The sequence below is a fragment of the Cornus florida genome, unplaced genomic scaffold (assembly GCF_030987335.1).
Source record: "Cornus florida cultivar Cherokee Brave unplaced genomic scaffold, ASM3098733v1 CherokeeBrave_3.0.0_Hap2_Chr07, whole genome shotgun sequence".
NCBI lineage: Eukaryota > Viridiplantae > Streptophyta > Magnoliopsida > Cornales > Cornaceae > Cornus > Cornus florida.
Window position 1 is genome coordinate 14,390,881 of NW_026775577.1, and position 15,750 is coordinate 14,406,630.

A 15,750-nucleotide genomic window follows, 5' to 3' on the forward strand; every position below is an offset into this window, starting at 1 on the left:
CGGATAAGTTTTGAAGTCAAACCCAATCTATTTCAAGCCATTGGAAGAATATTAGATATATATAGCTCATATAGCAGAGCATTCAAAGATTGGAGTTCACTCTTCCAAGTAAATGTTATTGGGCATAAAGAAAAATGTATACTGGACAACCACAACATATAAGCACACTTCTAATATAGTGGCTTCAGTGGTATGGTTTGAAGTTGGGACAATGTGGAAAAGATTCAAAATTGCCAAATGAACCAACTTTCTAATCAAATGAATAAAATTTCTTCCCAAAAAACTGCCCCAATTCAAAGTTAGACCTATGGTTCGCAATTGCGGTAACAATCGCGGTCGCAGTATAACAGAATCGGACGAATATCGGTGTAAATTAGCCGAACCGGCCAGTTTATGGAAGTCTGTAATGGTATCGGACCCTTGAAAAAGGGTTACGAACCGGGCGATAAATCGTGTGTCGGCCAATATACACCACTAATTTCCACAGCTCGGCGGCTGCAGGTATCCTTAAACCAGACTACTGATTTCATCCATTCCATGGATGTGAAAAGAACTGAATCAAAACCATCTAAAATGCATAAGAACAGGTTCAATATTTCAAATTCTCTTACCATATAATCTAGAAACAAACAGCAAATGAAGAAGATGAAAAGCGAGATCAACATCCAGAGAGCATGCAACAGTTGCATTCTAAATTTAACAGTACGGTAACCAATAACCGCTAGTGACCAATATAAACAAGACAAAGAATCAGGCACTTTGATTGGCCCTGAGGAAACTATTCTTCCAAATGTAAAGCTTACAAGTGGAGCACTTTATGTCTCTGGCACATCTTGGGCAATCAATCACTCTTGCCCTCTTGGGATCCAATTTCTTGCAAATAATGTTCTGCTTCCAAGGCTGCCATGCATCCTGCACCCAAATGAAACAATAATAAACCACTTTAGACCTCAACAAATATAAGCTCATGTAACAAGCTTGTTACTAAAATTTTTGATGCTACCAATCTAATATTACAACACTTAATCAGCAAGTTTCTAGAATTATAAATCCACTTTTGTTTGCTTGTCCTGCTTAGGCTGTTTATTGATCTTCCTTCAAATGAAGGTTGGCGACAATCTTCTTAAACCATAAGAATCTTCAAAAATGAAACAAGAACCGGGAAAAAAAAAATTTGTTTGACAAACAACAATCCTCTTTACTTATATAAGGGAGGTTGTGGTTGGTCCAGATGGTAAACTCAATTGATTAATGTGTTGGAATCGGTGGAGTATGTTTACATTAATGTTGTGTCTTATATCCATTCCAGTGAGCTATCTTGCGTATCTGCTTTACACAGAATAGAGGTCACTGAAGTAAATCAGAAATGAACTCTGCAGCAGATAGCAATTAGCAGATGACGACAAGTTCTAGAACAGTGTTAAATGCTTATAGATCAGAACATAATGATAGATGCTTCTGATAAAAGAGGAATTAACTTAATCATAGGACAAATGGAAAATGCAACCTGACATAGCATAGAACAAAAGGAATTTCTAGTAACATCTATTCTGTTATTTAACGAGTGAGTTAAATAGATTAGGTTCAAAGAATTTTAGTTCCTGACCGAATCTCAAAGGGTCAGCTCAAGACATTAGCATCACAGCGTTTGTCACAGTGAATGTCACCAACTTGAATCCAATTAGATTCACACATGTGACTCATTCCTGGTCAGCAATAAGCATAGCATACAGTTTGAAACAGAGGAGCAGAAAATGAGAAGAGATATTATTAATGTATCCCTCTCTCTATCAATTACAAAAGTGTAATCAATCATTAATCATTATTAACTATATCAACTGCATGGATGCTGAGAAAACTGAAGAAAAAAAAAAAAAAGAACATTTAATTTGTAATTCTGTATTGCTTGCTAACTTCTAAAAATGGCCTTCTATTGCTTGGTTAACTAACATTCTTGGATTAATCACATTCTAACGCATTGTTGTCTATGCTAATAATATGCACCTCATGGACCATCCCCTTCAAATCCATAAACCTTAACTATCATTCTGAAGGATGGAAACCAACTCATTTTAAAATGGATAAACTACCTCAACTGCAGCTAAAGGGATTAAATTTTGGTGGGCCTTATTAGGTAGAGACAGTTTGAAGAGAGGCATCCAGATCAGGGTTTGGAAAAAAAGTAGGTTTAATAGATCTCCCCTGATTATATAGATATTTTACTAATACATTCCTGCACCTTCAAAAGTCACCAATATTGCCCCAATATGTGTGTAAAATTAGAGCAAGGGTATCTCCATTATTGTTCTTACTTTCCTCCTCCATCATTTTAGAGCAAGCGTATCTCCATTGTTGTTTTTACTTTCCACCTCCATCATTCATTACACCAGATTTCCTCTTCTCCAATATATTATATGCTGTCTCAATTAAAGTTCACCATTGACATCAAGAATCGTGGTCTCTCTCTCTCTCTATGCACACATATTAGAGAAAGACTCCCTTGTTTTAAGTTTTTTTTCAGGTTTTATTTTTTATTATTGTTAAAATGGAAGGTAAATTCATTAATGTTTCCATTGATCAATTTTCATGTGGCCTTGAATATGCTATTGCTTTTTCCACTTCTTAAATTTCTATATAAAAGTTATTTTTGTTGATATGTATGAAATGGGGCAGGATAAGGCTGAAGGGATCATGAATCCCCCAGGATGGGAGATGTCAAGCCAACCGAGGTATAGTCTGTATGGACAGAGTTGGGGCAGTGGTCTTCTTTTTGGTGAGGCAGGGCCAGGATTACATGGTGTGATCCTATATACACCACACTGCCATCCTTAATAATTCTTTAGGAGATCCAGTGTGGCCATTACGAACAACAACAACCACCAAGCCTCATCAAAGTATTTGGGGTCAGCTGCATGGATCCTATGTTTCCATTCCACTCTATTTAAGGTCATAGCCTTAGTCAATCCATCCAGTTTGGCCATTATTACCCCTAAAATTCTAGCAATACACAAAATCATATATAAATTGGGTACATAGCAGTAAGGATCATAGTCTAAATGCCTCCAAAATTACTCATTTGCACTTTCACCCCAGGGTAGGATTCAAGCTATAAGTTTTGTATTGATAGTTGATACACAAGATTGCCATGTTAAGTCATCAAGCAATACCTTCTCTAATCTATATACTAAATATCAGTCCTTAATTAGTAGGTTATAAACTATGAAACATTGTATTGCAATTAAAAGCCTCTCTAAGGATGAATTAGAAAATGGAGCTTTAGTGTTTCATATTGCATTTAGCTCAAGAAAAGAATGACATAAATCAAAGGAAGGAACCTTAAAAAAACAAATTCCTTTCTTAAGCATTTTCATTTCTCTAATCTCATCATTCCTAAGATTAAAACTGAGGCTTCAATTCAAGGGAAGACAAATTTTCCAGAAACACTTATCATGCATAATATAGTATCTACCAATCCAAGGTATATATAAAATCGCAATTTCATAGTCATTTTCCAAAGCTCAATAACCATGGTGAAGAATGAAATCAGTAATGGACAATGTCAAGAAAGATAAATATAACCCATAAATAAAATAAATGAATTGAAGAAAATAACAATGGCTTGAAGCTAGAGAGCACAAAATTACTAACCAGTCCCAGCAGCAGTGACAGCCTGCCTGTACTTTTTATCCTGAACGTCGCCGGCCGCAAAAACTCCAGGGACACTGGTCTGTGTTGTCCCCGGCTTCGTCACGACGTACTTCTCTGAATCAAGCTTCAGCTGCCCATCCAAGAACTTGGTGGCAGGTTCATGCCCAATAGCAAAGAACAAACCAGACACCTTCAAATCCGAAACCTCTTCGCTCACCAAGTTCTTCACCTTCAAGCCTCCCAAAACCCCCTTCTCTTCTTCTCCATAAGCCTCCACCACCACCGAATTCCACAGTACATCAATCTTAGGGTTACTCATTGCCCTGTTCTGCATTATCTTCGAAGCCCTAAACTCGTCCCTCCGGTGAATTATATACACCTTCGATCCGTATTTTGTTAGAAAAGTGGCCTCCTCCATCGCCGAATCGCCGCCGCCGATCACTGCCAGCGGCTTGTTCCGGAAAATCGGGGCGGCGCCGTCGCACACCGCGCAAGCAGAAATCCCCCGGTTCCAGAACCCTTCCTTGCCCTCGCCTGAGCCGGGGAAATTCAGGCGCTTGGCGACTGCACCGGTGGCGACGATCACCGAATCGGCGATCACCGCCCTGGAATCGGTGAATACTTTGAACGGGTGGGTCGAGAAGTCGACCCGATTCACTGTTTCGGTGTGTATCTGGGTTCCGAATCGGACGGACTGGTCTCGGCAACGCTCCATGAACTCGTAGCCGAGGATGCCTTTGGGGAAGCCGGGGAAGTTCTCGACGTCGGTGGTGGTGGTGAGCTGGCCGCCGGGGGCGATGCCGTTGGCCATAAAGCCCTCGAAAAGGATGGGCTCGAGCTCGGCGCGGGCGGCGTAGATGGCGGCGGTGTGGGCAGCCGGGCCGCTGCCGATGATGCAGAGGCGGGTCTTGAGCTTCTGGAGGTCCTCCATGGCTGCGATCTTCGGGGATGTCGCCGATGTGAAAGAGGCGGCGGCGGAGGAGGTTGTGGCGAGACCCACCAAGTCGCGAGCTCTTCTCAACGCGTTTCTGAGCCTTGGGAAACAGTGCATTTCTCTATCTAGCATTTATTCGTGAAATCTCAAGAGTCAAAGAGTCCAAAAAAGCCGCGTTCTCAGAAACGTTTTTACGCGCGAAAACTGGGCGCGTTTGAATGAAAAGCAAATTCTATGAACACATGAAACTAGGGTTTCGAATCGACTATATCCATATATATATATATATATATATATATATATATTTCTTTTTCTTGACAATGAAGCCAAGAAAAGCAAGGTATATTTCTCCATCTGTGCTGTGAGGCTACGTTTATGCATGGAATAATAATTCTAAGACCCAATGATTTTGGAAAAAAATTTACACGGCCCACTATCGAATCAATAATAGTAAAAAAATTAAATTACACTAAGACATTTAATTAAATATGGGTTGTAATAGATCAGAAATAAGTAGTCTTAGAACTATATAATAATTTTCATAATATTCTAAGCTAGATTTCTTGTTTTGATTAGAGTTATGGCATATTTTCATAAATATGAATTTTCTTTTTCTTTTTTTCGGTAGTTTCTTGAAAATATTGTAAAAGTAGAACTTGGTTGTTCAATTTCAAAAGGTTAATTTCATATTATTTTGAAGTAAAAGTTGAATCATGGTTTTCTCCCTTCTTTAATCCAATAGAGCGATTCATGATTTATAATTGATATATTCATACATTTGTTTATAAAGAGATGTTCAAAACTTAATGTGTTCTCGTCCAACTATTAGATGTACAATATTTTCATGTAAATTAAACACAAATATAAAATTATATTGTTAAAATTGACAATCAAATGAAATAAAATAATATACTATGAATGACTTATAAAACTGAAATATTTATGAAAAAAGAGATCAGAATTCACACACAATTTGTTTTATTTTTACTTATAGTAGTTTTGCATCATAACAATGGTGAGAGAAATTGCATTGCATGACTGTTGATTATAAATTTAAATGAACCCTAAAAGCAAAAATTCATGGATCCGCAATCCAAGAAGGGAACAAAAATGCAACAAGAATGAGAAAACTTACAAACCCAATCAACAGGTTTATTATAGAATGTAACCAAAAGATATATTTGCTTTATTTTTGTAGGGGAGATTAAAGAGAGAAAATGATATCAACATCCTCATTATTTATTTTTAAAACCTAAAATTACCTACATTGCAATACGCGTTAAGTAAAATCTCTAGCTTGTTAGTGCTTTTACTTCTTCTTTTTTGCTTTTACTAATGTACTGTAGCGAAGTAAAAATATGAAGCATGTTTGGTAATATTTATTGTACTTTTGAATAGTATCAAAGCGCTTCCAAAATTAAGACCAAAATCAAAATCATCAAAATGATATTTTTGTTTGCTTCCGCACTGTATCAAAGCATTGTTCCATTTTTTTTTTTTTTAAATAACATTTTTAACTAACCATTTAAAATTTTTAATTTGTAATATTTTTTACCAAATATGCTTTCATATTTTTGCTTTTAAAAATCTTATAATAAATTTACGTTACCAAACAAATTTCTAAATAGTGTTGAACACACTCTAAAATCAAAAATATTACTTTTACTCAGGATCAAAGCAAAAGCACAAAATAACTGTAAATATTTGATCGTTTTAAATATTTTAAGGTTGGCTAAATGGTTAACAAATACGCTTGGTTTTTTAAAATCCCTACGGTATCAAACAAGGCCTAAGTCTTGAAATTAGTGTTTTCAAAATATAGCCAAGAAAAGATGTACTCGATTACTTTAGAAAAGATTTACTTGATTACTTCTTAAGTCTTGTATAGGTGGATGAGACCACTTGACAACTATTTTTGCTTCGTGTTTTTTCGTTTTTATTAATGTATTATTGTGAATCAAAAGCATGAAATATGTTTGGTAAGTCATTTGAATAGTATTTGTGATACCCCCGAATTTCCGAATACGGGTTGGCCAGGCCCACGCCTGAATACCCGAGGATATCAAAACAAATTGATAATAAACAAACACAGAGTACAAAATAATAAAGAAGAATAAATAAAATGCTGACAAGAAACTAAAATGATAATTTAATAATAAACCTCATAATATATTTTCATTAATTAATAAACTCTTCTGATACAACTGATCCTCCAAAATACAACTCGAGAATTCATACTGTGTGGACCCCTAGAAAATCCAAACTAAACAAATGACCGTAATCTGAAACAGGAAACTGAATCATAAAGGAACTCCTATGTAGCATCGGAAGAATGAAGTAGACTGATCCCCGCTCAGCACGAACAACCTCTACTCGTGACGAACACCTGAAAAATAATGGTGGGTCAGGCCCACAAACAAGTTCTACTCTACTACAGTCCAAGCAGAGATCCGATACACGTATACATTCTAGTCAATCCAACAGTAACTAGTAGTCCGTATATATATATATACACACTAAAGGAACCTCACTAGACTATAGGGTTGTCTCAACCTGAATAGTAGGCAACATGCAAAACGCACATATAGTGGGCATGAGTACCTAGACCTACCAGGGTATATAACTACACTATATCTAGCTACACATCCTTGGCGATATACGCGCCCTAACCATTGATCCTGAAACTCAAGCTCATATCATGGCACCATACTTATATATATATAATCTAGTAACCATCCTATCCAATATAAATTAATCCTCCATAAGTCATTCAACTTGTTCAGCTGACCTGACTTGAATATAAGTAGGACTTAACATTTTAGTTAATCCATTCCCTTATATAATAAATTAATCCTCCATAAGTCATTCAACTTGTTCAGCTGACCTGATTTAAATATAAGTAGGACTTAACATTTTAGTTAATCCATTCCCTTATATAAAATAGGTAGGACTTAACTGATAAGTTAATCCATCCCTAGAATGCCACCGTCCCATACCGGTGCATTAAACCACACAATCCAATAATTGATGTAACAATTAAGAAAATACATCAAACATTCCATAAATAACTATGATAAATATGATATCAAGTTATCACATAATAGGAATGACTTATTATTTCTTTAAACTTCCTATATCATATGTCTTACACAAACTGAATCTTATACATGATGATATTTTATTATACCGTTAAATAAGGATTCTCTATATCCAATTCATCCTATACATTTAATCTCAATTGCTAAAATATTTTAAAAGATTAAATCCATTCGTTTGTTTAAAACATTCAAATAGCAAGTATCATTATGATTGAGTCTATTTAAATTTATTAAAACCCAAACCTAGTCCCTATTTAATGTTCAGGAATCCTAAGCATGTTTCTACGTTCCATCATTCCATAGATATGTAAAATACATAATTTAAACATGTAAAAATTTACATAAGAAATCAAATCAAAATCATACATTTTATCAATTCATAACACAAGAACAGATATGAACCAATTTCATAAAACCTATGTTCTAACCCAATTAAACATGCATAATTATTTAATTTTATGTGTTTAATAAATTCTGGAATTTCCTAGGCATGTACAGAAACACGAATCAAAGGGAAAGAGACAGAAGAAGAACTTGCCTTAAACTTTCGGATCGAAAGTTAAACTTTTTCTTCCTTGATCTTCTCTCCATAGGGTTTTTCTCATCATTCCTTCCTTTTCCTCCTTCCTTCTCTAACACTATCTTTCCAGTATATATCACGTGAATATTTCTTTTACAACCTATAGCTATATATTTATAGGTTAAATAAAATAACTCTAACCCTTTTCCCAATCCAAGTCAACTAAAAAAAAATGAAAATAAAAATATTAAAAAGGTAAGCAAAATATGTTATGTATATAATTTATGTATATGTTTATTAAATAAATAAATTATACACATTCCATTATTTATTAATGGATTATCCAATAATATTTAAGTTACCATAATATTATAAAGTAACTTAAGACATAACACGTATCATGTTACGTATATAATTTACGTATATGTTTATTAAATAAATAAATTATACACATTCCATTATTTATTAATGGACTATCCAATAATACTTAAGTTACCATAATATTATAAAGTAATTTAAAACATAACACGTATCAAATCTATGTAAATTTTTATTATTTAAATATAAAACATATATATCAGATTAAATATTACTACCCAAGTTATCATAAAAATAATTAATAAATTACTTTCCTTTTTATATATGTATATAATATATATCTATATATATACATACATTATCCATGGGTAATAATCCATACACATCCAACCTCCTATCCAAGTAGTCCATGGGACCCAATTGGTTGGCCCATTACTACTAACCATAACCATAAAAGAAAAATAAAATAAAATAATTAACACATAGACAAATACAAATAATACATAGACACATAATCAAATAATCAAGAAATACCTAATTCAATTAAACACATAAGCAATTAGTCAACTAATCAATTAAATAATTAAAAAATACAATTAAAATAAATAAATAAATACCGAGACTATCATTTTAAAATTAGGGGTATTACAGTATTAAAGCGCTTTTGAAAAAGAGGTCAAAATCTGAAACATAAAAATGATGTTTTTGATTGCTTCCGCACTGTAGCAAAGTACTATTTTTTTAAAAAAATTAATTTTCTTTTCTAAAATGACATTTTTAATTACTCATTCAAATTTTCAACTTTAAAACATTTTTTTACCAAACATGCTTTTATGTTTTTACTTTATAAAATTTGTTTTACAAATTTACATTACCGAATAAATTTTGAAATAGTATTGAACACACTCTAAAGCAGAAATACGATTTTTGCTTCAAATCAAAGAAAAAACCTGCTTCGAAGCAAAGTAAAAACAAAAAGTAAAAAACAAAAGTGATTACCAAACGAGTCCTATATATTAGTACATCAAGCTAGGGGAAAAAACAATTCGATTAGACCAGACCTAATAAGAGTAACCATAAGAGTCCATATATTGTCATAGTCACATAACAAAACTGGTTATGATCCATCCAACAATATAACAACTACAACTAGTCCAAAACGTTGTGAAGTGTACAATACTATATTAGGGGTTGGCCCATTAGGCCCATATCACAAGTTGAAAATTTTAGGGGTTGGCCCATTATGAATCTAGCCTTATAAAGCATAGCCACCCAACCCGGACAAGGATTCTCTCTCACACAGGAATGGTCCAACACATAATTCACTGATTGAAATTGAATTGATAAATGAGACCCCACTAATGATAATGCATTTTCAATCACTGAATTCTGTGCTAGACCCAGCAACCCACCCTTAAAGTCCCCAAATGTGAAAATGATTCCATGAAAAGAAAAGGCAAGCAATTAGTAAATGGCGCGTAAAATGATTAGTGACAATGGAACCACCCTATTTTATCAATTAAGTAGTACAAAAGTTGAGTAATAATCATAGTGCCATAACTTTCACCAAGTTTGAAAAATGATGGTGTCTCTCATTCTATATTTCAACAAAATATATCACCTTTCTCAATTTCATAGTCTTTCTTTTAGTATATATTGTGTTTAATTAGTCAAATAATGACTTTGTGTTAGGTGGTAGCACAATCTTTTGAATCTTCATTCATACCTACTAAAGAACCTTCCAAGATTGTCACCTCCCCATTACATATCTCACAATTCTCTCCTTTTCTTTCAATATTAATAAAAAAAATAAAAAACAAAAATTTGCCAACATTTTTCAAAAAAATTTTATTTTATTTTTGAATCACTATCGATCTCTTTTAATTGTCAGACAGAGAGAGATGGAACACCAAAAACAATAAAACAAAATGAACCCTTTGAATCTCAATTCCATATAACCACAAAATCAAACAAACACCACAAGAAGGAAGAAAAAAAAAAAAACCTAGTGTAGTTGTTTATACACCTGGAGAGAGAGAAGTTTCAGTTTTAAACAACATGAAACCAAAAAAAAAAGAGGACCTTGAGCCTTATGATCCAACACGGTCAATTCCATGTAAACACAAAATCACACAGAGAGAGAGAGAGCAAAACATGACAGAAAATTAAAAACTACCTATATATATTGATCTTTATACATACTCTTCTGAATCTCTCTATCTCTGGCTGACTGAATTATCATCCACAGAGATAGAAGTTCTCTTAATGAACTCCAAACAATCTGCAATGGCTTCTGAATAAAAAGAATTTGACCGCGCGAACGAGCTCAGCCTACAACGATCAGCTGCTGGAGCTGTGTTTGGCACCATCAGATTCCTCCCACTGCCTGCATCCCTCTTGCTGCAACTTCTGGCAATCCCTTTCTTCAGTGACTTGAAAGTGTCCCCATAAGAAGATCTCCATCTATTGAAAAACCTAAACAAATACAAGAACCTTTCTCTTAGCCTCTGCACTGAGAATCTTCTTGAATTTATCCTGAAACCTCTTGTTCTACTTCTATGGCTTCTCTTGATTACCACCTTCTCGTAGCTCATGTGACCCATTGGACTCACACAAATGAAAGTTTGTTGCGGAACTCTGGAACAGGTTTATAAATAAGAGCCAATAATGACTTTTTTGGAGAGGAAGGAAAATGATTCCAAGTTGGTGTGGAAGGAAAGGAAGGGATATGGAAATCGGTGGATTTGTAGACTTTTTGATGTATACACAGCGTGAATGTGACCCAAATCACATATATATAATATATGTATATATTTATATAATCACTTTGGTTTGGAGTATAATTTAGTAAGGTAAATTACACTTACCTCCTGTTTAGTTAGGGTTTATTACACTTATTATTTTACTTGTGTTTTGAATTATTATAGTTGCCCCCTTCTAATTACATTTGTGTAACACAACATTCCTACTGTGTGTTTCACTAACGACCAGAAATGGTCGACGTCGATGTGGTAGGTTTATTTATTTAATTATAATAATTACTATTTCATTAGTTTCAAAATAAGTATCCAGATTTTTATTTATATCCGTCCCAAAATAAGTGTTACACTTGAAAAGTTAATATTTTTTTGTAATATTATCAATTTAACTTTCTTGCATTGAGCCTATAAAAAATATTATATATCGTATCACATCACCTATGTAGCATGGAAACGGGTACGAGACACAAATACGATATGACACGAATACGTCAACACGTCAAATTTTTAAAAAGTAGGACACGAGTATTGCTTGGACACTGTTATATATAAATATGATTTTTTTTATTTATATATATCTGTTAAGCAATAGTATTATAAAACTTAATTCATTTCTAATTTTTATATTAAGAGTTGTAATGACTTTTATATCATATATACAATTATTCCACTACTTTGTTACAATAGTGTTTTTATTTTAAATGAACAAATATCATTTAATGCTTATTATATGTTTATAATGTAAATTTTTCTTCAAGAAAAAAAATTAAATACTTTAGAATATATTATTATTATTTTAAAGATTATGTACTAGTTAGATTTGTGTTAGAAATATTTTGAAGTATTGGCTTAAGTGTCCAAGAAGTGTCGGCGAAGTGCATTTACAGAAGTGTCGAGAAAGTGTCTAAAATAATAAAAAAATATTTTTATTTACGGACACGTATATGAAGTGTCCGACACAGACACGACATGAGTACTACTCCTTTCTAGAAGTGTCCGTGCTTCATAGCACATCATTGTAAACCCACTAGGAGTAAATTTGATTTTTCATTCACTATTAATACAATAAAATAATCATAAAAATCATTTTTTAAAAAAGTTAGATTTTCAAAAAGCGGCACTTATTTAGGACGGAGGGAGTATTATTATTTTTTGCTGTGAATACACTTTTTTTCAGTGTTTGTTGTGCAAAAAGACAACCGGACCTCTAATTTGAAGGGCATATTTGCCATAGTAAGCTAAAAAAACTTGTCACATTAGACTTGATTGTCTATGACTGTTAGTAAAACTACCGACATGATTTGTTTTGATACACGCATATATAATTAGAAGGGGGGCAGCTGTGATAATTCAAAACACAAGTAAGTTGAGTGTAATAAACCCCAACAAGAGGGGAGATAAGTGTAATTAATTTATAAATTTTTTCATATAAAAATGAAAACCTAGCTTGTTACATTAGCGTTGACAATCTATGAATCTTGGTGAAACTAATAATGTCAAGAGTCGTTTTGTTGCCTACATGTAATTAGAAGGGAGATAATTATAATAATTTAAAACACATGAGATGTAGTGTAATAAATCCTAATTAGAGAGGAGGTAAGTGTAGGTGGATTTGTAGATTTTGGATGTATATATTCAAAACGTGGATATGACCCAAATCTCTCTCTCTCTCTCTCTCTCTCACACACACACATATATATTAATATAATCATGCACTATGGTATATTAAATTTGTTATGGTATATTAAATTTGGTAACCATATAATAAGACCAAAAAGGAATGAAATTATTGAATGCGAATGGGGACAAGGGAAAAAGAAAATGAAGAAGTGTCTCTTTTCAAATAAGGTGACTAAAATTGAAGTGGTTAGAATTAATTTATAAGATTAGACTGGATTGGTATCTATGAGTTGGTTTGTGTGGACTATAACAACTAAGATTGTTTTGGCCATGAAATGCACAAGTTGTTTAAATTAATTAAGCTGTAAACTCTATGTGTGTGTGACAGTCTAACAAAGTTTGACTTTTAACGCGCCATTTTTTCCTTCTCTAAGTAGCTAACCTTGTTTTATTTATGGGCAGCAAGTAGGTATATTATGTTCTCTATTAGTGAGACAAGTGTATGTTGCTTTATGACATAGTGAACAACTTGCTTAATTTTAGAGAAAGTTGTCACTATTAAATACTATGTAACAATATTCCAAATAGGGTCAAATTGATGATATAAGATAAAACAAATGGTTGAAATTAAACACCATAAAGTAGGGGTTAGTGAATAGATTTTTTTTCGTGAATTAATTTTTGTATAAATTAAAACTCACATGTATTCATAGTTATTAAAGAATTTATAATTTAATGGTATATATAATCTCTTCTCTTTAAACGAGGAGGTTGAGGAGGTTGACTGAGTTTTACATAGTAATATGAAAATAATAAGTTTATTATGTTCAATTTAACATTACGTTCGAAAATATTTGTTCATCTTAATAATTATTTTAGAATCGGCGGAGTAATGATTTGGAGTAATAATAATAATTAAATATTTACTTGAGGGCCGGGCAGTCATATGCAAGTGTGGATTAGTCACATTCAAAGGTTAAGAAATAAAAATACTTTATTATGGGAAAAAATTCAGAAAGGAACAAACATTCATGACCATAATCAAAGACAATGCCATTGTTGAAATGTGTGCATTGAAGTTGATTAGACAGAAAAGGGTACATATAATTGTAGCACCGAAATAATAATAATAATGACCATCTTAATTGCTTCTAATTAATTTTGCTAATCTTCTGTTGTGATTGACATAAAGAAAAATAGAAAAAAATGTTTTTTTGAATCTCGGAAGAGAGCGGGGTTGTGGGCCTCATTATTGTGGGGGTGGTTGGATAAGCCCACACCTCTCTTTCTCGATGGTTCGAAATTTAGACAACATACCGATCGTGACTTTTATATATATATATATATCTTTTAGTACAGAAAGAGGTGGCTTACACCATTCGGTGCATTCGAAGAAAATTTCTTCAACAGCACATTTTAGTTTGTTCAGTTCGGAAAGTACCTTACAAAAAGGTTATGATATTTGCTAAATATCATAATTTTTTTGCAAAGGTACATTCTGAATAGACCGAATAGGTTTTACTGTCCCACTAAAAATGATTTCGCTCCTAGTGCACATGAGATGATTTGAAATATATATATATATATATATATATATATTGGTGTGTGTGCGTGTTTTTTTTTTGGTGCCAATTTTGTTGTTAAGATTGAGGTTAACAATATTCCAAATAGGGTCAAATTGATGACGTAAGATAAAACAAATGGTTGAAATTAAGCACCGTAAAGTAGGTGATAGTGAATAGATTTTTTCTCGTGAATAGATTTTTGTAAATATTTACTTAAGGACTTATAATTCAATCGTATAATCTATTTTCGTTGAGTGAGTTTTACTTAATAACACGGAAACAATGTGTTTGTGTTTACTCTAATTTTAATAATCTATCCTAAAATAATTGTTCATTTTAATAATTATTTTGGAATAGAGGGTAATAAAAAATACTTTATTATGGGAAAAATTCAGGAACAAACATTCATAGACCATAATCAAAGGCAATTCATAGGCCATAATCAAAGGCAATGCCATCGTTGAAATGTGTGCATTGAAGTTGATTAGACACAAAAGGATAAATATAATTGTAGCACCAAAATAATAATTATTATAATAATATTATTATAATGGCCTTCTTAATTGCTTCTAATTAATTTTGCTAATCTTCTATGGTGATTGATGTAAAGAAAAATAGGAAAAAATGTTTTTGAATCACGGAAGGGAGCGGGGGATGTGGGGCTCACTATTGTGGGGTGGTTGGATAAGCCCACACCCCCTCTCTTTTGATTGTCCGAAATTTAGACAATATATCGATCGTGATTTTTATTTTTATATATATATATATATATCATTTTTAGTACAGAAAGAGGTGGCTTATACCATTCGGTGCATACGAAGAAAATTTCTCATTCTAAACAGTACATTTTGTTCCGTTCAATTCAGAAAGTACCTTACAAAAATGTTGTAATATTTGCTAAACATCATAATCTTTTTGCAAGGTACATTCCGGTCTAGACCGAATAGATTTAACTGTTCCACTGAAGAGGATTCCGTTCTCAGTACACATGAGAGGATCCGAATTTATGTGTGTGTGTATGTGTTTTTTTTTTTTTTTTGGTCAATTTTGTTGTTAAATTGGAGGTGCCGTGGGTGTTACTATTGACCTTAGAGTGTATGAACTGATGTATGCATATACTGATGTATATATATTTGGTAAGCAAAACTTGCAAGGAAATTGTGTAAGCTAGGTCAGGTACGTTGGTTATCGATCAACCACCTCTATCTTGTGTGATTAAATCACATTTTTGGTTTGTTATGACCCAAAGTTAGGTGGCCCAGGAGACCTGTGCAGTTATTTTTGCTAA

The 15,750-nt window shown here is 33.1% G+C and overlaps 1 protein-coding gene across 1 annotated transcript; it reads right to left on the reverse strand.

Annotated features, from left to right (window-relative positions):
* Window positions 1-554: 554 nt before the first annotated feature.
* LOC132266503 (thioredoxin reductase 1, mitochondrial-like) lies at window positions 555-4,818 on the reverse strand. The gene is made up of 2 exons (XM_059767387.1): window positions 3,649-4,818; window positions 555-912 (listed from the first exon to the last, which is right to left on the reverse strand). The coding sequence occupies exons 1-2, from the start codon at window positions 4,712-4,714 to the stop codon at window positions 842-844; spliced, it is 1,137 nt and encodes a 378-aa protein (XP_059623370.1). The 5' UTR covers window positions 4,715-4,818; the 3' UTR covers window positions 555-841.
* Window positions 4,819-15,750: the final 10,932 nt, after the last annotated feature.

What these genes read in the sequence shown, in the direction of transcription:
- LOC132266503 (XM_059767387.1), bottom strand. Translation starts at nt 4,714, where the DNA reads ATGCTAGATAGAGAAATGCACTGTTTCCCAAGGCTCAGAAACGCGTTG. An exon ending in TGTCACTGCTGCTGGGACTG is followed by an intron (nt 913 to 3,648) that starts GTTAGTAATTTT and finishes ATTTGGGTGCAG; the next exon opens with GATGCATGGCAGCCTTGGAA.